This window comes from Chelonoidis abingdonii, chromosome 7 (genome assembly GCF_003597395.2).
Source record: "Chelonoidis abingdonii isolate Lonesome George chromosome 7, CheloAbing_2.0, whole genome shotgun sequence".
NCBI classification, from domain to species: domain Eukaryota; kingdom Metazoa; phylum Chordata; order Testudines; family Testudinidae; genus Chelonoidis; species Chelonoidis abingdonii.
This window is the reverse complement of record NC_133775.1, coordinates 59,326,422-59,351,586: the sequence shown is the minus strand read 5'-3', so window position 1 is coordinate 59,351,586 and position 25,165 is coordinate 59,326,422. Positions and strand designations below refer to the sequence as shown.

At 42.1% G+C, this 25,165-nt stretch overlaps 1 protein-coding gene across 5 annotated transcripts in view; it reads left to right on the top strand.

Moving 5' to 3' along the window:
* RASAL2 (RAS protein activator like 2) overlaps positions 1-25,165 on the top strand; it is a 229,188-nt gene that overhangs the window by 105,963 nt on the left and 98,060 nt on the right. The window contains exon 1 of one of the 5 annotated variants that reach the window (XM_075067912.1): positions 9,637-9,817. The exons of the other annotated variants lie outside the window; for them this stretch is intronic. Coding sequence (XP_074924013.1) covers positions 9,766-9,817 — 52 coding nt within the window. The 5' untranslated portion in view covers positions 9,637-9,765. Of the gene's footprint in view, positions 1-9,636; positions 9,818-25,165 lie in introns of those variants that run through there. 5 annotated transcript variants of the gene reach the window in all.

The following is a 25,165-nucleotide window of genomic DNA, read 5'->3' as shown; positions in this document are numbered from 1 at the left end:
GGAGTACAGAAATCGATTTAAAGAGCCCTTTATATCGATATAAATGGCAACGTCGTGTGGACGGGTACAGCGTTAAATCGATTTAACAGCCATTAAACCGATTTAAACGCGTAGTGTAGACCAGGCCAGAGGCTTGCAGGGACAGACTAATTCTGGCAGACTGAGACTGCCGCTGCTGGAAGGCTTAGGAGCTCCACACAGCAGCGAGCTTCCTCTGAGTTTCTCCATTGGATTTCTTTTCACCGCCTTGTCAATTAGGCTATTGATCTTTAGTTGCTCTGTGATGCAGCCCTGCCAGACCTGTCAACTCTTGCACATTACTGAGCTGTTAACTCCCATCTCCTCCCTGCCTACCTCTGCTAGCCTTTCCTACCCGTTCAAGCACGTTTGTGCTTTCACCCATTCTATCTGTTTTGGAGGAGATCCTCCCAAAAATGAGCATTGCTGTCTTCCAAATCCCTCCATAAATCTCACCTGTGTTGTGATGCCTACAAATATCTCTACAATGATTAGGCATTTGGTGTTGATACTGGTGCCTCTTGTGGTTGTTTCACCTTTTACCCTGTCTCTCTCCCCTACCCCACCATTGTTGGCTTATTTGACATTTGTCCACCTATTGAGGGAGTGGGGGTGTTTTGGGGCAGGAGCTGTCTTGTTTATATGTGTACAGTGCCTAGCACAGTGGAGCCTTAATAAAGGCTTCTCTATATTACCATAATATAAACAATTGGAATAATTATCTTCCCCTGTTTTGCAGCTAAGCTACCCAGGAGCAGGGTTCCATTCCTATAGAAAGTAGGACTTCTGCATAATGGGTCCCCCCAGCCTCTTACACAGTTCCCTAGACACTGCTTCAACCCCTTCTGCTGTCCTGTCTGTGGGAAGATCTTTGTTTGTGAAGGATCTCCCTCTCCCTGCCCATTGCACCCTCTCTTATAAGTAGTAGGGTGAGAGCAGGTGCTGGAGACCTACTGAACTCCTGTGGGGAGAAAACAGGAAAACTAATATGGATAAGGAAGGCAAAATTGGCAGGTGGACAAGCTAAGCAGTGTGAGGAAGATGGAAAAATGGCATTTTTTGTGGATTTATTTAATGCAAAGAGCCTTGCATGACAGTTTATCAAAAAGATGCATCTTGTCATTTGCACTGATGCATTGTCCTATTTCAGTAAACATGGGGTTCTAAATACCCCTCACAGTGTTCCTATTAAGTTATTAAATATCATTGCCCCTGTACTATAGATGGGAAAACTGAGGCTGAACAATCTGATGTGCCCAAATCAAGCAATGTTAATGTCAGAACCAGGCTTGAGCCCAGGTCACCTGACTCGCTAGACTCCAGGGTCCCAGGCAGATTCCCTAGCTTGAATTTTCAAACTTGATTGCTTAAAGTTAGACCAAACACCTGCAGTTACCATTGATGCAAACCGAAGGAATTGATGTTTGGCATTTATGAAAACCAGGCTAATTTGAGGTCCTTAATCAAGGTGTCTGGCTCATCATACTAGAGCTAAAATTTTTGGTCTTGGCCCCCAAACAGAGGACCCAGAAAAAACAAAAGTGTGAAATCTACTGAAGCTAATATTTTTGCTTTCAGACTTTATATTTAACTCCTTGTCCCCCCAGCTCAAGCACCCAAGAGCACACGCAGTTGATGGATTTTTTAAATTCATCCTTTCTGAGCTAATGATGTTTTCATAGTTGAATTTCTCAGAGCAGAACTCATTTTAACAGTGAAAATTCGACTTTCACCTGATCCACCGTGCAAGGGGAGAAGCGGTAAAAATGAGGCACCAGTCTGTTTTGGTGCCAGATCCAATACTGAATCAGGTGACAATACTATCAGGTGACTAGTCAGCAATCCAGAAATCCTGTCTCAGTACTATTTGAAAGAATATGTCCAGGGGCTTGGAAATGCTGTGAGCATCAGAACATTAGTTAAGTAATACTTCATTTGATTGCTCCTTGGAATCTACCTCCACCATCAGTTTTTGCAAGCTGCTGCTTAGCACTTCTAGCTGGAGGATGATTGCACCAAGAAAACACACAGTCCATGCTCTTCCTTCAGGTAAAAAACTTGGCAGGAGACAACAGTAACTAAAGACAGATGTCTAGGATTAATTCTGTAACTGCTGTTCCCCATCCATAATATTCTCTGTACCTGTAATGATCAGAACCGAGCCTTGCTCTTTGCATGTTCTAGTTGAGACTAATACTTTCTGCGACGGAGAAATAAACCTGTTTAGACAAAAGATTTACTGTGTGAACCACTCTGTTGCAGTCCTTTCTGTGCAATGAAGTGTCTGAATGATTACGTGATAAAGGAATACAACTTTTTTCATGACTGGAAAACCCCTCAGATTTAAAAGAAGTGTTATTTGTGACCTGGTCAGTGAAGGAATCTGCAATGCACCAGTCTGGGTTAAATCTGTGCTTTGAGCTAATGGCATACTTAAGAAAGGGGCAAATGTTTTGAAGAAATAGGCTTACCGTGCCTTCTAACTGGACAATATGCTGAAGAGGACTTTGCCTGTGAGGAATATTTGTTTGAAAGTGAAGGTGGGGAGTTGCAGCCTACAGCTCCCCATGTCTGTATTCCACAAGTATTCTGCCTTGATGAAAGATTTTTCCTAACAGAATTGTCCTTCTGTGCCTTGTTGCAAAATGTCCATCTCCTGTCTGCTAACTAAGTGTCTGGTTGGGGCAGTAAAAAATGGGAGCTTCAGTTTTGGTTCTGTCAAATTGGCATGTGCGCGTGCATGTGAGAGAGAGAGCACGGACTTTTTGGTATTTGTTTTTTTTAATTAGCATCTTCTAAGCGTGTATGTAAAACAAACCTTCTATGCCAAAAATGTAGTAAGCCTGGATTGAGAGATCTCCAATAGATCAATATTAGTTCTAATGAAATCAATGCACTAAGCACAATACTACATTTCTGTTTGTGAATTTTAACAATACTGAACGGAGAGAATTGACTAGCACCACATATACAGCAGAAGGGTATTGTGCAAATATAGCCACAAGGCTTTCCTATTGCACTTCAGTTCTGATCTGCAACAATGTTAGTAACACTCCACAATGCATAAACCTTTCCAGAGCTGAGACTGCAAAACTCCGAGGTTAGTTTAATGACACGAACAAGGGTCTGCTGAAGCCTAAACAGAGCCACCCAACTTTTGATGTAGCTCATATCTGAATCCAAGTGTGAAAGTCAGGTGCACTGATTCACTGTCATCTATTGCTGTGATTATTAGCTGTAAGTAGTTGAACTGCAGTTATTTACAGGGAAGTTAACTAAACCTTACTGACTGTTTATAATTTCTTATTGTTTTTAGAAATTAAATTTGTATAGCACCTTTTAGTCTCAACATGCTTTACAAATTCTATTCCATTGAAACGCAGTAACTCTTGGTATAGATGGCAGTATGAAATTGCTGTGCAGCACAAGGCCAACTCTTGTCTGATGCAAAATGTGTCCTGATACTGTTGGGGTCTGCAGAAAGAGACAAGACTTTGGGTTTTTTCCCTCAAGTCTCATTTGAAACCTAAATGATGAAGAACTGAGGCAACCATGCAAGGATTAGAACTGTGCCTTCAAGGAGGCTCTGTATTTTAAACATGATACTTAGACCTCTCAGATATCCCCTCTGGCATTTGGAGCTATTCATATATAGAAAATTGCTAAGCTTCTGTCTTTTTCCTCCTATATAACTCAAGTAAAAGCAAATGACGTTGTTGTTGTTGTTTTTGTAATTCTGCAGCCACAATCCTTATACGCCAACTGCCATATTATGGCAGGGAGCAAATTTATCTGGTTAAATCTTAAACCTCAGTAGAGCAAGAATTAATGGTAATATGAATACATAATCTTAACAGTTTGATATTCTGTGCACATAATCTGTGGGGGTTTTCTTGGAAATGTTTCACCTTTCTGAAAGAAATCCCTGTAAAAGATTGTAAAGTTTATAAGAGTGGCCAGTGTTTGTCTTGCATCTACAGTGAGAAACAAAGATGTTAGTTGCCAAGAGAGGGAAGCTGCATGACTCCTTGAGATGGGCAGGTTTTTGGCCTGTTCTGTAAACAAGCTACTGTTTAAATCTGAAGAAAGCTCTTATCTTCCTGAGCCACATTTTTACTGTTCAGGGCTCCTCTGATATATACAACCTTCTGCATCAGGCATGAATTTGCTGTGACTTGTTCAATTTTGTGCATACTTTTCTGTATTTATGTTGCTTGTTCTTGCTTCAGAAGCCTGCTTATATTTACCTAGTTTGTGCACACTTATGAAGTCTTTTGACAATGAATAGCATGATGCCTGATGGAAAACTAACTGTAAATGTCACCTTTTATGCAGATCTCCTGTCCCAAGGATGACACTGACCCTTGTCTTAACTTTTCCACTGTAGACAAGGCTTAACTCGTTAACTAAATTTGATTTAAAAATCAGTGTAGTTGAACTAGTTCAAACCCCTAATGCAGACCTACTACAGAATCCCATTTATCCAATCTAAATGGGTGTCTGACCAGGGCCAGATCGATTAATCAAAAATTCAGATAATCAGGAGAATGGGAAAGTGCAAGGCTTCAGCGCCACCTAGCAGCCACAGGAGAGTTCACCAACTTCTGGACCTGTCTGTGCAGAGAGCCGGATAATGGAGGGTCAACTAAACAGGGTTCTACAATACTTCCACCGTACTTACACCTTTTTAACCATTCCTAATATCAATTTAGCTAAATTGATAACTTACCAATGCAAATATGAGTTTAATTGGTTTAAGTACATTAATTACAGCTATTGCACCAATTTAACTAAACTGATTTTAAAATTGATTTCATTACGTTGGTGCACTTATCTAGAATAGACAAAGTATTAAGCTCCCTATCCTGTGCTAGATGCCCATGGATTAGTAGCCCTTCCGTTTCCGCTACATTCAGTTAAGACTCCTTCATGATCTTTTTATAAATAGAGCTTGAAAAAATTGCTTAATACTAACTATTCTGGAGACTAAGAATATATCTACACAGTAAAAAAAGACCTGCAATAGCAAGTCTCAGAGCTTGGTTCAGCTGATTCAGGGTCATGCTATGGGGCTTAAAAAAAAACAAAACAGTGTAGATGTGTGGGCTTGGGTTGGGTGACGTAGTTATGCTGATGTAAGTGTATAATGTAGCCCTAGCCTCAGATACTGAAGTGGACTTATTCCAACAAGAATATAGGCTACACTGCTACCTCGATATAACACCACCTGATATAACACAAATTTGGATATAGTACAGTAAAGCAGTGCTCCTGGGGGCTACGGGGGGTGCGCACTCTCGTGGATCAAAGCAAGTTCAATATAACACAGTTTCACTTATAATACAGTAAGATTTTTTTGGCTCCCAAGGACAGTGTTATATCGAGGTAGAGGAGTATTTTGATAACTTGTTACATTTACTCTAACTGATGTCTCTTTTATACTACTGGGGAAGAGGAAGGAATTATATTTGCTCTGATTATATCAGCAAAGTAGACAAAAATGTGTTTCAACAGCACAGCAGAGAGAGAATTTGTTTAAAAGAAAAATAATAAAGCCACCGAGGGAAAGTGGGTTATTGAGCTCCATTGGTGTTCATCTCTTTCCTAACAGGCACCTTTATGTCGCATGCAAATCCCTGACTCCCAAAAGAAGCCTTGGAGATGGGGAGGTCTGTATTTTCTAGTGGTGATTAGTATCCATTATGATCCAACTCAGTGTCCAATAAAGTGCTTCTGGCTGCAGGCTGATAATTACTGATGCATATTTGAGACTTCCTCATCTGTGTATTACCCAGTGAAAGATGGAAGCATTTATTTGTTTTGGTCTTAGAGGTCACTGCAAATATTTACATTTGAAGAACATTCACATTTTTGACAGAGGTATCTGCAGGTGGTACTGATGAAGTCAAGACCAGACAGGCCACTGAAAAGTTTTGCTTTGTAACTTTCTTTTCCTCCCTGCCACTCTCTTTGTATCACTTGCAAGGGTGGCACATTGTAGCTAATTCTCTTCCATTTGGAAAGGTCTAGAGGAATTTTTGATTTTTGAAATCTGATGTGAGGGTCACCTTTTGACTAGTGCTCTGGGTCTCTCTGTGCCAGTTGGGTCAGAGACCCGCTTTTGTGACCATGAGCTAAAGAACAGTATTAATGGGCATCTTTGGCTGGCTTTAGGGAGTCTCACAATGTCAGAGGATATCTCTGTTCCCGTTGTTAGTGAAACATACCAAGAAGGCTCTAAGAACAAGCCGTGGCTTTGCATGACATTTCTGAGCAAGTGGGTGAATGCTAAGTTTCAATAATTCCAGACAGAGAAAATGCTGTTATTTCCCAGGCCTTGGACTGTCAGGAATGTTGTGGGAAGAAAAGGCTCCACATTGTGTCATGATAACTGAGAATCATGGTTTGGAAGCCATCATGACTAGTAGTGCCGGCTGTAGCAATTTTGCTGCCCCAAGACCAGCAGCACGCTGTGGGGGGGCGCTCTGCTGCTCGCCGGTCCCGCGGCTCCGGTGGACCTGCCGCAGGCGTTTCTGCGGGAGGTCCACCGGAGCCGCGGGACCAGCGGACTGTCCACAGCCACGCCTGCGGCAGCTCCACTGGAGCCACCTGCCGCCCTCTCAGCAACCGGCAGAGCGTCCCCCCACGGCATGCCGCCCCAAGCACGCACTTGGCACACTGTGGCCTGGAGCCGGCCCTGCTGACCAGTACATGCATGGGGTTATAGATTAAATATAAGCAACAAAGCCACATTAGAGTGTGTATTGATGCTTTGACAGCTGCCCAAGGAAGTGCACCAGTAAGCAAATGCTGCACCTCCTGACATGACACATTTTTCACGGTATATTTTAAAAAGTAGAAGACAGCTTGATCCATTAAAAATATACCAGACGCATGCTAGTCAGATATATATATGAAAGATGAGTTAGTGTGTTCCACTAGAAAAACTGATAGGCAACATCCTGATGTTAAACCTAGACTTCCTGCTACCATCGGCTCCTGGGAACGGGGAGAGAGCTGGACTTACTGTCAGGACCTATGATCATATTTGAGACTTCATTTTTGATATCACTCTGGCTAGTAGGTGTGTGTTCAATTTGAAACTCCAAGCCCTCTAGCTGTTGAGAGAAGGAAGATCTTTTTTAATCTCTTCTTCCCTATATGGAGTCTTCTGAAGGCTGCGTACAAGCAGGGTTTCTGCTACTTCTCTATCCTTCTCCCTGTGTCTTCTGAATGCTGTGATGGGAGGCAATCTCTGCTGCACTCTCCCTGCTTTTGTTCCCCTGTGAATAGCTCCAGTGCCTTTTCTCTGCTGCTGCTGCTCATGGCTCTTTGAAGCAACACAAAATTGACACAATGCTTGAAAATTTCATTTGCTGCCTTTAGGGTTCTGAATAGAAGCTGTGAAACTGTTCACAGTGTTAGTGAGGCCACTGCCACTGATTTGGAAAAGCTGTGAGCAGCAGTAGAGGCACTGGAGCTGTTAGTGTGTGAACCGAGGCAGACAACCCTCTGTTCAAATTTGGAACGTTATTTTCACAATCATAAAGAGTACAACCTTAACTGAATCCATTGAAAACTTATATTCTCCCAAAATTGTTAGTGCCCCCAAAGTTGCTAAGGAACACTGGCTGCCAGTGAGTGGAAAAGTGGATTTCTCAATCCCTGCCGTAGAAAGAGAAATCAGAATTCTTTGAAACCGAAGGGGTCACTTGCAATGACTGGCTTTAGCAATGGCTGTGATAGAAAAATGAGTGAAGGCACTAAAGAGAGAGCAGATGGGCTGGTAGCACTTAAATGCCTATTTTTGGATGCCTCTTTTTCCTGAGTGTGCCTGCATGCAAAAACAGCATTAAATAAAGTGCATCTTTAAGGGAAGTTTAGGGGCAATTCAAGGCACTGTCCTGCAGAAAGCTAGTCTGGTGCATAATGATGTCAAGTTTTTTCCTGCACATTTTGGAGGTCCCAGCATTCTCTAGGAGATTGGCACAATGGGAATTTCAACAAAAAGACAAAACCCAGTGCCATAGTCCAAATTCACATAGGTCACACCATCAATCATTGGGTTGTTTTGTGTAAATGTCAGATACCTTCATGATCCTTGGATAAGAGAGAGCTTGTTACAAGGACTTTGCAGATTGCATTTCAAGTTCCTGCAACAGACTGCTTGGATACCCCATTTGCTCCATCTTCCCCTAAGCACTCTCCTTATACATCAGCCACCACTTATGGTTGCTTTCCTGATATCAGCCTTGAGAAGGCTTTTAGATAATGGCACAATGGGAGAGAGCTGTCAATCTATTAAGTATCTTAAAGTTAAATAGAAATCTGTTTGAGACAGAGCTTAGCAATTTCACTGTGGATGTTTAAAGAAATATTTTAACTTGTAGAGGGAACTTAATATACTGTGCTTCTTCAGTCTTTGAAACAAGGTTCACTCTTTTTTTATATATTTGGCTTAAATTCAATCTTAGTACTATTCTTTTTAATTTTTTCTTGCCATTTTCTCTCACTGGAATTGGGTAGAGTTTTAGAACACTCCAAGTAGCTGTGTATAGTTTAATCCCTCCTCCAATACAGCCATCCTTACTATATCCTTGGGGGTCTATGTCCTTTAAGTAGAATCAAACAGTTCCTTTGGCATTTCAAGAATCTAAATTTCTTCATGGCAGATATAGCAGGATCATGGCTGACAAAGCCAGATCTGACAACTCGTCAGGTCCCTAGAAAACACTTCCATTTACAGAACAGTCAACCCACGGTCTTAGGGATATTAACCCATTTTCACAACTGGACCTGGAGTATAAACCCTCTGTTTCTAACCAGGCTGAAATGGAGGATTCCTGAATGATGTAAAGCAAGAACTGGAAATGTAACTGGATGAGATCTTAAAAGCCCATGGTCTGTCTACATAAATTCTAAAATTCTGATGGCTCTTTAAAGAAGAACATGAATTTATCCCAGTGCTCTAGGCTTTATTGTTCCCTTCTTGCTCTTGTACAATGTTGTATGCACCAGTTGTCTGCTGCTCTCCACCCCAGACATAGCTGCATGTCTGTCATGCTGAAGATACAGTTTTAAAGTGTTTTGGGATTCTTCAGGATAAAACGTGCTATGTCATTATCAAACTGTTCATTTTACTGAGGGCAAGCGTTGAGAAAGGCGGGGGGTGGGGGATGGAGGGAGATTACTGTTAGTTCACAGATTGCTTTTCTAAGGAATCCTATTAAACTGAGATTGTCCTGTCCTTCCACTTCCCCAGTAGTTAAGTATTTCTAGAAAGAGGTCAAATCAATCTCTGTATAGATGGGCTTGTTTACTTTTTTATACCATTGTTACTGTCCGGGGGGGGGGGGGGGGTTAACCTAAAGTCCAGTACTAGCATGAACCATCTACCTAGTTCTTGGTTTCTGTGTGTGGTAGTTGGCTTTAATTTTTTACTTAATTTTAGAACATCAGGTGGGGACGATATTATTTTTCATTCCACAGTCAATTTTGTCTGAGCACACCGTCAGTATGTTTCTCTCCCAAGAACTATCCTGTGGCTTTCATGCATATTTCTCATGTGAGCCTTAGCAGGGGGTGGGGTCATCAAAGCTTCTATTCCTACTGGGAAAAAATTGCCAGGGCGTGGGGGTTGTTGCATAAGTGGAGAAAGAACAGAAGCTTATCTGAAACAGAAGTAACACAGAGAGAAGGAAGAGACATGTCACTAAGGAGAGAGGAATTAAAAAGGAAGAAGAGATCATGTTACAAACAAATGAACAAAACAGGAAAAACTTTGAACAAACTACAGAAGGTGGGAAAGAGCATGTGGTCTGTTTACTATCAGCTGTTCATTAAATTGTAGCAATAGGCTAAGTGATTTTGTGTTTCTCTCATGTCTGTTCTCTTCTGCTCTGGTGCCCAGACTGGCAGGTGGGATCTGCTGGGAATCAAACTGTGGATTTTTAAATTGATCAAACTTGACGTGCTATCCTCAGCAGTGGCATTATAATATGTTAAAGACATCATGCCAGTAGCTGGGATTGGAATGTGTGTTTTCCCCATTCTTTCTCTGCATGTTTAAGAGCAGCTTTTATTGTCTGTTCTAGGGAAATGCTGCTGTACCTAGAAATCAAACTCTGCAATTTTAAAATAAACAAAAAAGACAGCAAGAAAAGATCTTTTATTTCAGACTTCACTATTCCTCTTTCAAAAGCCAGAAATCGCACCCTGAATAAAAAGCAATCCCAGTTCAGGATCCAAAGAGAGAAAATGTGCATTGTTTGTTTGAGAGAATCGTCAGGGCTTGTTGGGGGTTGTATATTTTCCTGAGATGTAGAGGTGGCTGGAGGTAGTAGTATCTTTAAATATAAAACACAATTTTATGACCTAAAGTGGCAGCAGGTGAGGTACTGGTTGATTTGGGATTGTACTTTCTTGGTGTCAATCTAGTTTTTAATACTTTGGACAGTTTGTGATAGCAGCCTCTGAAGTCAGCACTTCTTAGTTTTTATATAATTGATTTTAGATGTATAGATTTTTGAGACAGCTGCCTGAAACCAATGGTTTTCATTAGTTTAATTCATCTGTTATTTAACAGCAGATTTCCTCCCCTCCCCCCCACCACTGCCCTGTGTGCTCATTGTCACTCACTCCACCCACCCACTCTCAAATCCCCATGGGACAGGAAAATGAAGTGTCTATCCATCCCTGGTAAATTGTTGACTGTTAACATGGGAGACTGCATGTACCAGAATGCTGCAAGAGAAAGAAAGCAAGGGAAGGGCAGCTATTGTTTAACTGAAGCCAAGGAGCTGGTAGACAGGCTTGGGTTTGACTGGCTTTGGCTCTGGCTTTTCTGCATTCCAAACTGTCTAAGGCAGAGAAAATAGAGAGTGAGCGAGGAGTATGCACAGAGCATTCTGACTTTCTGGCTGTCATGCTGGCAGGATTATGGTAGAGGCACTAGGAGCATCACAGAATGCAGTTCACAGGTAAGACCCCTCATGATATTAACCACACAAGTCTGGAAACGTATCACTGCTGTATTCCACTGAGGTTTGACTGGAAGAGAGGAGAATATGTATTGTGTTAGAAATGTAACTATGCATGTAGTTAAGAACTAAAGCCTTGCTTTTCAGCCTTTCCTTGGTGCCTACTGTATACATATTTTTTGCATTACTTTATCAGTGTTGTACACAGCTGCTATTTTCCCCAGAGATGTTCACATGTGTTTCACCTGACAGGATGAATGCACAAGGGAGTGGGCAACATGGGTATCTATCTTTCACCAGTGCAGACGACAACGGCAGTAGTATCCCTCTGAGACCCCATGTGAGAGAAGAGAAGTCAAGAACCAGGATATTAACATAACTAGTTTTAATATTTAAAATAGTTGCTTTCTGTGTGACTTCTTAGATTAAAGAAAAAACCAAACTCCTCTCTAAAAACCCTTACATAATTAGGATAACTCAGGAAGAGCAACCTTCCACGTAAAATTAGATTTATGGATAAGGGCAAATGTGCTTTACTTTCTTTTTAAGAACACATTGAGTGACATTCTTAATGTGCTAATTGCAGCTGGCACTATATGTTGGAGTTAATATAAAATTTTGCAAGCCTAGCTTCCTGTTCACCAGGAGGAGATGATAAATCAAAGGTACTGTATTCAGGAAACCCCACAGGTGGTTCACACAAGCAAGAGGCTTTTTCAAAAGAGTAAATTTTCCTACTGCTGTTTTGCTTTTCTGACAACCTGTGCTTTAAAATATATTGTCATAAAATAGTTAGCTGGAAACCTTCAGATTTTGTGGTGTTCGATATCTTTAGACATGTGTCACTGACTACAAAAATCAGTAAGTATTGTATGAAGCCAAGCACTGAAATCTCCGAATAAAATATTGACCACCTTGGAGTTGTCTTTTAACACATATTGCTTAGAGAGTGGTCATTCAGTTATTTCCTGTTTAATCCCTTCACCAGAGACAGAACTGCTAGTTCGCTTAGGCAAAGTAACTTTTCATTGTGTCACCCTTAGCCAGTGTGACGAGTAATATCCAGCAGCTGCTTGTGGTTAGAGAATGAAAACATTCTACATTGATTTTTTTTTTCATATAAATGTGGATTCCTTAAAACAAAACAAAAATCTCATAACCAGCTGATAGGGGAGGCTTACAGTAGTGTTCATGCTCCCTGCCTAATTTCATATGGAAGGTGGTTGAAAGGGGAATTTCCAGCCTTTTCTGAGGCCTTGTATCACATCACTAACCTATTTGTGTAAGAGTTGAATTAAAAGGAATAGGTTCAGTAGTGCTAAGAGCTCCAGAAGGTGGAGGCAGAGGACATGTGTATCCAGATGTTTTTTGTGGTCCCTAAGTTTAGCTGATGTTCTTTACATTTCTTTTGGAGCTTCCTGGGCAGGGGAGAAGCAGCACAATTCTAATGAAAGAACTGTTCAGGAAAGCTGCTGTCAAAATGATCTGCCTTTACACGCAGATGGCTCTTTACAGTGTATGGGAAGGAGTTGGCTTTGTTGTTTGGATACAAGAGAGAGAGAGGCCATCCTGTTGCAATGAGTCTTGACCTGCTCTTTCACATTTTCTAGTACCACAGTAGCTCTTTCCATAGGACAATGTGCGAGTGCATGAGTTAGAATTTTATTAATAGCTGCATAGCCTAGTGCCAAAGAGCAGAAAACAAAAAGTATTACAATAAAACTTAAAAATTAAATCCAAAGTTATAAAATATTGGAATACGCATAAGTACAGATTTAAAAAGACGTACTCCAGTAATCCACATATGGTCGCCATGCGACTTGCCTTTTCCTTTATTTTAACGGCTGACCAAGCAAATAGGGCAACTGCTTAGATTACAGATGCACTATTAGCTCCTAACAAATATTCTGTTTTCTGAGAGGTCAAGAAAAAGAAATCTCGGATAAAAATATGGAAAGCCATTTTGACCTCATGGCAATACAAATGACAGTGTAATAAATAATGGCATAGATCTTCCACCTGCCCTAAACCAAATGGACAGAGGCAGTTACGTTTGTTGATGCCAGTTAATTGGCTTTCTAAGTAAGCTGTCTGCATGAATTGAAAACTGAGATCTGTAAAGACCCTTCTAAACATGTTATTACACAAACTGTCTAGTTGTCTGGCATTACCCATGAGCCTTTTTAACAAGGGGGAACCACGATGATGTATCTGAAGTAGAAACATCTGCCTTATTTAGTTGCTTATTAATATCCTCTGTTATCTACTTGACTAGGGATTTTACATTTTTAAAATTAAATCTAATCATTACCAATTTTAAAAAGCCTGGAGGATGCAAAGAATTTAATGTATTCTAACTAAGGAAATTTATGTGTAAAAGTCCTGCTGAGTTGCATCTCTAAGCACAACCTTGCAAACCTATGAGTGCATACTATGAATATGAAGCCAAAAATTAATATTATGGTGTTGCATTTTGGACAGGGTGTTAAACTTTAACTTCAGCTCATTACGAATGCATTTATTGACATGCGAGAGGGCTATGGCCTTCAATGTAATTATCTGGAAGGACGTTGTTCTTCTAGTACAGAGCCCTGGCAGATTTCATGGTCAAAAACAAAGCTGCAAAATCTAGGACCAGGTCCACCTGCGACTCCAATCTCTCTGAATAATGAAACTGTTGAAGCAGTCTCTAGCTTTTGCTATTTGGGTTCTATACCTCCAGTTCCTCCAACTCTCCATCAGATTGGCATCGCGGCATCTGCCATGGGTCATTTACAATGAATGTTGAATCAACATCATCTCAGCACAACAACCAAGTTCAGGATCTATTCAAGCTATATCTTTTCCATACTGTTGTACAGCTGCGAAACATGGACACTATGCTGCTTAGACTGGTCAAAGCTGGAGGCTTTCCACACAAAATGCCAACATCGTATATTGGGCATAAAGTGGAATGACTTAATTTGTAATGCATACGTTTATAGTCACTCCAGTCTACAGACTGTCAGGGCCATTGACCGCAGTCAGCGACTCATGCTTTTCGGACATGTTGCGAGAATGCCACAAGACATTCTGGTGAACGCTGTCCTCTGAGTGGTTTGTAACATTTGCGATAAAATTCCACAAATAAGGGAGTGGAGGTGGCCCAGAGGCAGACCCCCTATTACATGGATTCATCAAGTCTGTTCCAATATTGGACACTCAGGCCATCAAGCCCTTGTGGCTGCAGAGGAACGGACCAAATGGAGAACGATCGCTGCAGCCGACCATTCGGCTCAGTGTTGAAGAAAAATAATTTTGGACAGAATAGAATTCGTACCTGTCTCAGCTTTAAGAATAGTGGCTGGAGTATTTGAGAGATCAAGGATATTCCTAAGAATTTTTTTTTTTTTTGAATCACTTCTAGTCCTTTGAGATCATTCTATCCCTACAGTTCTGCTCCATAGAAAATTGGAGTGCATACTTTAGCTTCAATCACTCAAAGGCTGGTGCAATTAAGTTGCCCACACAAGTCCAGATAAAATGTAACACCTCTTGCATTGAATCTGAGTCCTTCTCTTTTGTACCTGAATATGCTTCTCCCACAAACCAATTTGTGCAAATCAGATACCCAGGTAGTGGAAAGAGCTAACTTGTTGCATATATTGCCCATCAATCCTCTAGTTATGCAACCTCTGTCTCTGACTAAAGACAATTACATTAGTTTTGGAATAATTTATTGAAAGGCCTTCCCATTGACAGTGTAAACCAGAGGTCAGCAACCTATGGCATTCGTGCCAAAGACAGCATGCAAGCCGATTTTTAATGGCACGCTGCTGCCTGCTGGAGTCTCAGCAGGCAGCAGCGTATCATTAAAAATCCAGCCCGCCCCGGCCCGTACTTCTCCGCTCTCTGCTTCCCCTGCCCCCCACCCTCCCTCACACACACCCAGCCCTGTGCCCCGCGCACACCCCAATCCCCTACTCTGAGCCATGTACCCCGTTCATACACACCCAGCCCTCTGCTTGACTCCTTCACCCAGCCCTGACTCTGGCATCCCCACACGTGCCCCCAGCCCTCTGCCCTGACTCTTGCACCCCCTTATCCCCATCCCCACCCTCACCCTGAGCACCAAATGGGAGCTCCTGTACCCCACCACACATTCCCACCTGCACCCCTTACACCAAATGGGAGCTGCCCAGGTAAGTGCCCCACTCCCAAACCTCCTGCCCCAACTCTGAGCCCCCTCCCTCATTCTAGCTCCTGTCCAGACCCTTCACCCCCAGCCCTGTGCTCAGTGCACTCCCACCCTCATCTCAGTGCGGTGAGAGGAAGAGAATGGGCCAGAACCAGGGAGAAGGTAGGTACCCACTGTATGTGGTCAGGGCTGGGACCCTAGACCGGCAGTGTGCTGAGCGGGTCTGGCAGCCAGGATCCCGGCTGGCAGGAGCCGGCAGATGGAACCCCTGAGCGACAGTGGGCTGAGACTGGAGTCTGGGGTCCTGGCCGCTGGTCCCGCACAGCTCGCTGCTGTTCTGGGGTTCTGGCTGCCGGACCCTTGCCAGCCGGGGTCCCGGCCGCAGGCCCCGCTCAGCCTGCTGCCAGCCTAGGTGAACAGAACCCCAGACTAGCAGCGGGCTCTGCGGGTTGGTGGCGTAAGATCAACATTTTAATTTAATTTTAAATGAAGCTTCTTAAACATTTTGAAAACCTTGTTTATTTTACAATACAACAATAGTTTAGTTGTATAATATATAGACAGAGAGAGAGACCTTCTAAGAAACATTAAAATGTGTTACCATTACATGAAACCTTAAATTAAAGTGAATAAATGAAGACTTGGCATAGTACTTCTGAAAGGTTGCCAACCTCTGGTTTAAACCTAAAGGGTGTGATAAACACTTCGGTGCCAAAGGTGTTTGTGACAATAGAAACATATCCTCTGCACATAATAAGACAGACATAGGGTGGTTCATGATTTTAGGGGGAAAATATTGATTGCCTTTTAATGCAAAAGCAATATCTTTAATATAAAAGCTAAAAAGAAAAGGGGCTAAAAGATAGGCCTGTTGAGCTCCTTTTGTAATTGAGATAGAATCAGTTAGTTTCCCATCCAGGACTATCCTAATTCTTGGCCACTGTTTGTCTGTGAGAGAGTTGTGTGTGTTGAGGAAAGGTCTAAGTACCACCCCTAGGAGCTTTGGTAATGCAAATAATAAATGTAAGCAAGGGCTCTTCCAAAGTGACCCACCCTCCCCAGTAGAAACGTGCAACTATGTTGTGGCTAAGTCCGTTTCATAAACAGACCATTTGCAAGTGGTATTGAGAAAGAGAGCCCTGTCCCAGAGATCAGTTGGGAATGCATACAGCATGTTGTGCAGTTCTCATGTTAGATACCTGTATTTTCTCAGAGCTTTAATCCTACATGAAAGGCTTTCTGTGATTTTTAGCTTCCTCTCAAGGTTAATTTGTTATTAGATGTCATAAGCATTCCTTAGTAGAGTTAATACTGAGAGGTTTGACACTGGGCCAATGTAGAAAGAAGACATAATGATCCCCTTATAATTTAATGTACCGTATACATGGGTTACTGCAGGGGTTCTCAAAGTCGGGGTTGGGACCCCTCAGGGGGTCAGGAGGTTATTACATGGGGGGTGATGAGATGTCAACCTCCACCCCAAATCCTGCTTTGCCTCCAGCATTTATATTGGTGTTAAATATATTTAAAAGGTTTTTTTTAATTTATAAGGGGTGGGGGGTTGCACTCAGAAGCTTTCTGTGTAAAAGGGGTCACCAGTACAAAAGTTTGAGAACCACTGGGTTACTGCCTTTCACCAGGCAGAGAAAATGTGTGAAAAGTAAACAAGCAAATGGTGTATTTATAGCTTCTCCTTTCCTCCTGAGCCCTAGCACCTCCCAGCATTAAAAGAGGGACAGATTCACTGTTTTATAGATCTAGTCAGTAGCAAATAATGCTGAAATTGTTTAAAAACACAGGGCATGTAGTTGCACAAAGCAGGATTTGGGCTTCGTCTTTGGTTTGTTTGTTGTTTTTTTGGAAAATCTTTGCCAGAGTCAGGATTGTATTGTATGAATGATTGGCCTGTTTGGTTACATAGTTTGTCCATTCTCCTACACACCAGCTGCTCTCTGTATCTGTTGTGGGGAGGTAAAAGGACAATTGGTGCTTTAAAAACCTCACTTTTTAGGTAACCAATGTTAGCTACCAACTGTTGTGGTCAGTCTGAGTTGCAATTCTTTACATAGCTTAACAGTGCTGCTTCTTACTCAGCCAGTGGAGTTGTTTGTTATGACACATAGTATGCAGTTTTCCTCTCCCCACACCTGCAGTATGCTGAGCATGCTGAATGGGGTAGTGATTTTGTGATATGGCCCTTAAAAATCATGAGATTATTTTAAAATATTACATTTTGATTCTTTTAACTGGCGTTCTGGTTTCTGAGTAGTTAGGTTGATCTTAAGTCAAGTTTTCAAGCTTTTCTCTACCACAGTGAGGGCTCGAAACTTTTTCATAAGTGAAAACTGATATTTTGTCCATGGTCACTTGATTCTAGGAGCTGAAGCTTTAAGAAAACACCAAGAATTGCAATATTCACAATAATATTGAAAGTTGACAACACTGCTGATCAGTGTGTGACATTTTTCAGTCAGTTCTATTATGTTTAAAGTGACTAGGAGTCTCTTAAAACAAAGCACTAAAAATAATCTTCTACCCTACACAAGCTTTTGCAGAATTTATCCTCCCAAAGCCTCATCCTAACCCCAAGCCTTGTCCTGGTGTATTTTGGGCTCCCAATAAAACATGGGATGGATTCTCCAGGGGAAGTCCCTTTGATTGTTCTGAAATCTCAGTCAGAAGGCATTTGTGAAGAGTATCAACAGGACACTACACCAATCTGCACAGGAATTAAAGAAAGATCTACAAAACAGACATTAGATCTGTAATTTGGTATGGCTCCAAATGCTGGATGGTGAGGAAGAAACTGGAGCAAATCTTGAATATAGAGGAAATGGAAGTGTTAAGTTCAATGCTAGGAATTATAAGGATGGACCATGTTTGGAACACACAAATTAGGGAAAGTGTGGAGAGTGGCACCAATTACTGAACAGCAGAGAGAATCCAGACTTTGATGGTTTGGGCTTGTGAGTAGAAGACTAGACTGAAAAAATATAGAGGAAACAGCATGGTAAACCTAGAAGTGGAGGGTTAGAGAGAGGTTGGAAGCCCCAAAATTAGATGGATGGATGTCATGCAAAACTATTTGGTTTGCTGTAGAGCATTGCTTCAAGACCGACTGGAATGAAGAAGGGGGACTCAAAGAGCTGACTCCAGATAGATGGGGCTAAGGCTAGAAGAAATATAGTATTAAACAAAATCAAATGATTGATGCATTAAATTTCCTGAATGGGTTATTAATGCAAGGAAGTGTCTTGAGCCTTGATAATTACCTCAGTTCTGCCACTGTTCATGTTCATAACTTGCTAATATTTATCTGTATGCAGAGAATATGAGAGGGAAATGTGATTCATGAACAAGGATGGAGGGAGAATCATAGGACTGGAAGGGACCTTGACAGGTTATCTAGTCCAGACCCCTGTATTCATGGAAGGACTAACTATTATCTAGACCAGGGATCGGCAACCTTTCAGAAGTGGTGTGCCGAGTCTTCCTTCATTCACTCTAATTTAACGTGTCGCATGCCAGTAATACATTTTAACGTTTTTAGAAGGTTTCTTTCTATGTCTGTAATATATAACTAAACTATTGTTGTATGTAAAGTAAATCAAGTTTTTTAAATGTTTAAGAAGCTTCATTTAAAATTAAATTAAAATGCAGAGCCCCCTGGACCGGTGGCCAGGACCCGGGCATGTGAGTGCCACTGAAAATCAGCTCGTGTGCCGCCTTCGGCACGCGTGCCATAGGTTGCCTACCCCGATCTAGACCATCCCTTACAGGTGTTTGTCTAACCTACTCTTAAAAATCTCCAATGATGGAGATTCCACAACCTCCTAGGCAATTTGTTCCAGTGCTTAACCACTCTGACAGTTAGAAAGTTTTTCCTAATGTCCAACCTAAACCTCCTTTGCTGCAATTTAAGCCCATTGCTTCTTGTCCTATCCTCAGAGGTTAAGAAAAACAATTCTTCTCCCTCCTCCTTGTAACAATCTTTTTATGTTCTTGAAAACTGTTATCATGTCTACTCTGTCTTCTCTTCTCCAAACTAAATAAACCCAGTTTTTTCAATCTTCCCTCATAGGTCATGTTTTCTAGACCTTTAATCATTTTTGTTGCTCTTCTCTGGACTTACTCCAGTTTGTCCACATCTTTCCTGAAATGTGGCACCCAGAACTGGAGACAATACTCTAGCTGAGGCCTAATCAGTGCAGAGTAGATTGGAAGAATTACTTCTCGTGTCTTGCTTACAGCTCTCTTATTAATACATCCCAGAATGATGATTGGGTTTTTTTTCTGTTTGTTTGTTTTTTTGCAACAGTGTTTCGCTGGTGACTCATATTTAGCTTATGGTCCACTTTGACCCCCAGATCCCTTTCTGCAGTACTCCTTCCTATGCGGTCATTTCACATTTTGTATGTGTATAGCTGACTGTTCATTCATAAGTGGAATACTTTGCATTTGTCCTTATCAAATTTCATCCTATTTACTTCCGGCCATTTCTCCAGTTTGTCCAGATAATTTTGAATTGTAGTCCTATCCTCCAAAGCAATTGCAACCCTTCCCAGCTTGGTTTTGTCCACAAACTTTATAAGTGTACTCTCTATGCCATTATCTAAATCACTGATGAAAATATTGAACACAACCAGACCCAGAACTGATCCCTGCAGGACCCCACTCATTATGCCCTTCCAGCATGACTGTGAACCACTAATAACTACTCTCTGGGAATGGTTTTCCAACCAGTTCTGCGCCCACTTTATAATACCTCCATCTAAGCTGCATTTCCCTAGTTTGTTTATGAGAAGGTCATGAGAGACGGTATCAAAAGATTTACTAAGGTTTAGATATACCACGTCTACAACTTCCCCCCATCCAGAAGGCTAGTTACCTTGTCAGAGAAAGCTATCAGGTCAGTTTGACACAATTTGTTCTTGACAACTCCATGTTGACTGTTACTTATCACCTTATTATCTTCTAGATGTTTGCAAATTGATTGCTTTATTATTTGCTCCATTATCTTTCCAGGTACTAAAGTTAAGGTGACTGGTCTGTAACTTCCCGGTTTGTTCTTATTTCCCTTTTTATAGATTGGCACTATATTTTCCCTTTTCTAGTCTTCTGGAATCTCTCCTGTTATCCATGACTTTTCAAAGATAATCACTAATGGCTCAGATATCTCCTCAGTTGGCAACTTGAGTATTCTAAGATGCATTTCATCAGGCCCCGGTGACTTGAAGACATCTAAGTTGTCTAAATATTTTTTAACTTGTTCTTTCCCTATTTTAGCTTCTGATCCTACCTCATTTTCACTGGCGTTCACTATGTTAGATGTCCAGTCACCATAGGGTGACCAAATGTCCCGGTTTTATAGTCGGGCTATTTCTTATATAGGCACCTATTACCCCCCACTCCCTGTCCCGATTTTTCACACTTGCTATCTGGTCACCCTAAATCACCATCAACCTTCTTGGTGAAAACTGAAACAAAGAAGTTATTAAGCACCTCTGCCATTTCCACATTTTCTCTTATTGTTTCCCCATCCTCATTGAGTAGCGGGCCTATCCTGTCCTTGGTCTTCCTCTTGCTTCTAATGTATTTGTAGACTGTTTTCTTGTTACCTTTTGTCTCTTGCTATTTTGATCTCTCATTTTGTGCTTTGGCCTTTATAATTTTGTCCCTACATACTTAGGTTATTTGTTTATATTCACCTTTTGTAATTTGACCTAGTTTCCACTTTTTGTAGGCTTCTTTTTTGAGTTTCAGATCATTGAAGATCTCTCAGGTAAGCCTGGATGGTCTCTTGTCATATTTCCTATCAGTGGGATAGTTTGCTCTTGTGCCCTTAATAATGTCTCTGAAAAACTGCCAACTGTCTTCAATTGTTTTTCCCCTTAGACTAGAATCATGTTGCAGGCAAGGTCATTCATCACAATTTTTCCTGGAAAGTCCCTGTTACATGACTGGAGGTCTCAAATTACCATTGTGCAGGTCGCTATGCACTACTCTAGAAGAAGCGTTTGTGGGTAATTTTCTGGTTTGATTTCTGTGCTGCAGGATGTTGATGATGCAATCTGTTGTGAATTACGCATCTTTGTGGCCTGGCCAATTGCATTACAGCAGAGGAGAGGATTAGCTCACAAACCTGTTGGTTGGTTAACATCTGAAGGGAGCAGGCAGGGACATCAGAGGTGGAGCGGGTTTGTGATTGACACAACATGCCAAACCCTGTTCTGTTAGAGAATCCTAGTCATTTATCTTGTTCCGAATAAAGCCAGCAAGATAAACTTGTTGTGGGGGTATTACATAAAGCCAGTGTTACGTAGTTCTCAGGTTTGTTTGAAAAGGGCGAGGTGCTTACAGGGTAAAATTTGTTCAATTGTGAGATGATACTGAAGGGGCAAAGTGTGGTGGTGTTCCTGTGTGATATGACTGATAATTCTTAAAATGTTGTATGATTCAGCGTAGAACCCTTGAGAATATGGAATGTGACTTCTTTTTAAGCCTACCAGAATTCCACATATAACAACAGGATGTGGTTCACTGTGTGCCTTTTAAGCCATAAGGAGTGCTGTGTGGATACTATCCTTGTTACACTGAGATGGGGCATAGTGGATGATTAAAGTTTCTTTCCACTAAGTTATTTTTTTCAAAACTGTGGACCTTTCTGGATCACTAAACAATTTATGTGAAGGTTTCATTAGAGGAGGAGAAATAGGGAGAGGTGCAATGAATGAGTGGGTCTTTTGAAATGAACTGGATTCTATTTGGAGAATCTCAGGGCTCTGAACTATGACTAGGTGCCTGTTAGAGCACTGTGGTATCAGAAAGAAGTTTGTGTAGTAACCCAATGGTGACAGGAACAATGGAGAGTGGCAGAGATGTCTAGTCAGTTGGGGGCACTATTTTATGAAGGGTCATGGCACCTCCATCAGATTTGAAACTCTGTATTAGTAGGATTATGGTAGGCCCTAAAGGCCCCGACCAAGATTAGGATGACATTGTGCTAGGTGTTGTTCAGACTTACGATGTGACAGTGTTCCTGTCCCAGAGAGAACTTACAATCTAAATAGACAAAACAGTCAAAGGATGGGAGGGGAAATAGAGAGAGGTGCAATTATGTGCGCAAACTTACACAGCAGGTTAGCGGTACAGCCATTAGAAACCGCCCTGGACAGAGGAAGTATTCAGACAAACATGGCTTAGTTTTTAAACTCAAATTCTTTTTCCAAATCTGGGTAAGGTGAGCCCACATTTACACAAAGTTCTCTGAAATGTTTTTATGCTGCAGAATAGGTAGGAAGGAAGGTTTTTCAGCTTCTGTATGTGTGATTGTAGTAAATGGAAGAAATAGTTTGCAGCACCAGTAGGAACTTCAAAAACCTTGCTCTGATTGTTTTGTCCTTTGACAGTTCACAGTAAGTCAGCAGCTTCCACTGCTGGGAATCAAGTAGATGTCCTCAAGGACCAGAATAACTTGTCAGATTGCCTACTCCAGTGTACTGTACAAATTCCCAGTGATTACATAGCGGTCTGGAAATAATTAGACAGACTTTATTTTCTATGTTTATTATTACAATATGAAGTCCAAAAAATTAACTGTTAGTCTCTTCTAAGTGGCCGAGACATTTTTAAACTAAGTGGGCCAAGGAACTTCTAAGGAAATCGCTCTCTGTTCTTCCGCTGCCTCCAACAGACAAAAAAGCCTTTAAAAACCAATTTGAATGGCTAAAAAGTGAAAGCACTTTAGGATGATATAGATCAGTGTTTCTATATCTTAGCATTCAAAAGTATCTCATGTGGTCCGGCGGGTGCTTCAACCACTTGGCTTCTGTTAGACATTCTCTGCACACAGTGATTCCTGCACACAGCTAACTGTGGCAATCATTGCCCCTAAAGTTAGTTGTAGTTGAGCCACCCCTATTTGGAAAGCTAGATTGACGATCTTGGTGTGCCTATGCTGCAAAACCTGCTGCAGTGAGTCTCAGAGCCTGGGTCAACTGACTAGGGCTCATACTACAGGGCTAAAAATAGCAGTGTAGATGTTCCTACTCAGGTTGGAGCTTAACTCAGGTTGGAGTTAGGGTCTCCCTTGCCTGGCCTCCCTTGCCAGGTTTCAGAGACCGAGCTCCAGCAGGAGCAAAAACATCCACACTGCTGTTTTTAGCTCGATAGCACAAGCCTGAGTCAGTTGACCCAGGCCCTGAGACTTTTCTGCCATGATATTTTTTTTCCCCTTCGTATAGATTTATCCTCAGTCACCAGCAGGGAGAGGGGTTATTCTGTTCTGTAACGGTAACTTGCGTTTGCCTTACAATCTCCTTAAACTAGAAGGGTGGCAGTTGTAGTCAGTTAGTGATGTTAATGCAAAGAGAAGCTTGAAAATATGGGATTATTACTTATATGGAGCAAAAACTAATTTCCTTCCGCTCATACCACACGATAGCAAGTAGTATATGCCAAGTAGAAATGAATTTTAATACGAAGTGAAGGGAGCAAGGTTGCCCTTTGTATAGCTTCTTGGATTCAGACTATGAAGCTGCTGGGTAACTTCAGAACATTTTTTCTTAGAACACCTGGAATGTTTTAAAAAATTTTTGTCCTCCTCATCTTTGGGCATGGGGGATGAAGCTGCACCTTGTTTGGTTATTGGATCTTCTTGAAAGTCCACAGGCAGGAAAGTATCTTTCTACTGGAACAAACTGTAATTCTGAAAAGGTATATCACTTGTGACACAAGCTTTTCAGGTTCTTCCCTGTGTCAGATATTGAAATAAGATTTCTTCCTGCTTTCATAGCAAATTCTGTCTTGATTTAGGCAGCTTGACTCTAGTCTGTGGAGAATTTGGCCCTAAAGTTCAGGGTTAATCTTTTTCAGATTGGAGGGCAGGAACTGCTTTTTTCATTTCTCTTTTAAACACGGTTTCAAAATACTATTCTGTGGAAGAGTTTTCTTTTCAATCTGTATGCAGTGTACATGGAAGGTGTTTTTTTTTCAGGTCGCGCCTCGTGATTCTTCAAGGGTTTGCTACTTCATTTGAGCAGCCGATGTTTTTGATCGGGGGATCAATGGGAAGTTTAACAAAGGAAACAATATGGGACACCCCATTTGTAAACACATGCTTGGAACAAAAGGGTCACTGTTAGTGAATGATGGCTCACATTTTGAGAAATTCTGGTGGCTGACATCAGAAATGAATTAGTCTTCATATCTCTTAGCATCCTTATTGAAGTATCTTACACTTAGAGTTGCCAACTTTCTACTCGCACAAAACCAAACACCCTTGCACCGCCCCTGCTCCGGCCCTTCTCCGAGGCCTCGCCCCTCTCACTCCATCCCCCCTTCCCTCTGTCGCTCGCTCTTCCCCCCCTCCCTCCCTCACTCATTTTCATCGGGCTGGCTCAGAGGGTGAGGGCTCCGACTGGGGATGCAGCCAGAAACGAGGAGTTCAGGGTGCAGGAGGGGGCTATGGATTGAGATGTGGGAGGACATGAGGGCCCCGGCTGATGATGCAGGCTCTGGGGTGGCACCAGGGATGAGGAGTTTGGGTTGCAGGAGGGGACTCCGGGCTGGGGGGTGCAGCCATGGGATTTGGAGTATGGGAAGGGGCTCTGGGCTGAGGCAGGAGGTTGGGGTGTGGGAGAGGTGAGGACTCCGGCTGTGGGTGCAGGCTCTGGTGTGGGGCCAGGGATGAGGCAATTAAGGTGCAGGAGGGGGCTCTGGGCTGGGGCAGGGGTTGGGGTGAAGACTTTGTCCGGGGGTATGGGACTGGAGATGAGAAGTTTGGGGTACAGGAGGGTGCTCTGGGAAAGGGCCAAGGACTTTGGAGGGCAGGAGGAGGATCAGGGCTGGGGCAGAGGGTTGGGGTGCAGGAAGAGGTGTGGGGTGCAGGTTCTGGGCAGTGCTTACCTCAGGCAGCTCCCAGAAGCAGCATCGTGTCCCCCCTTTGCCTCCTACGCAGAGGCGCACCCAGGCATCTCTGCGTGCTGCCCCA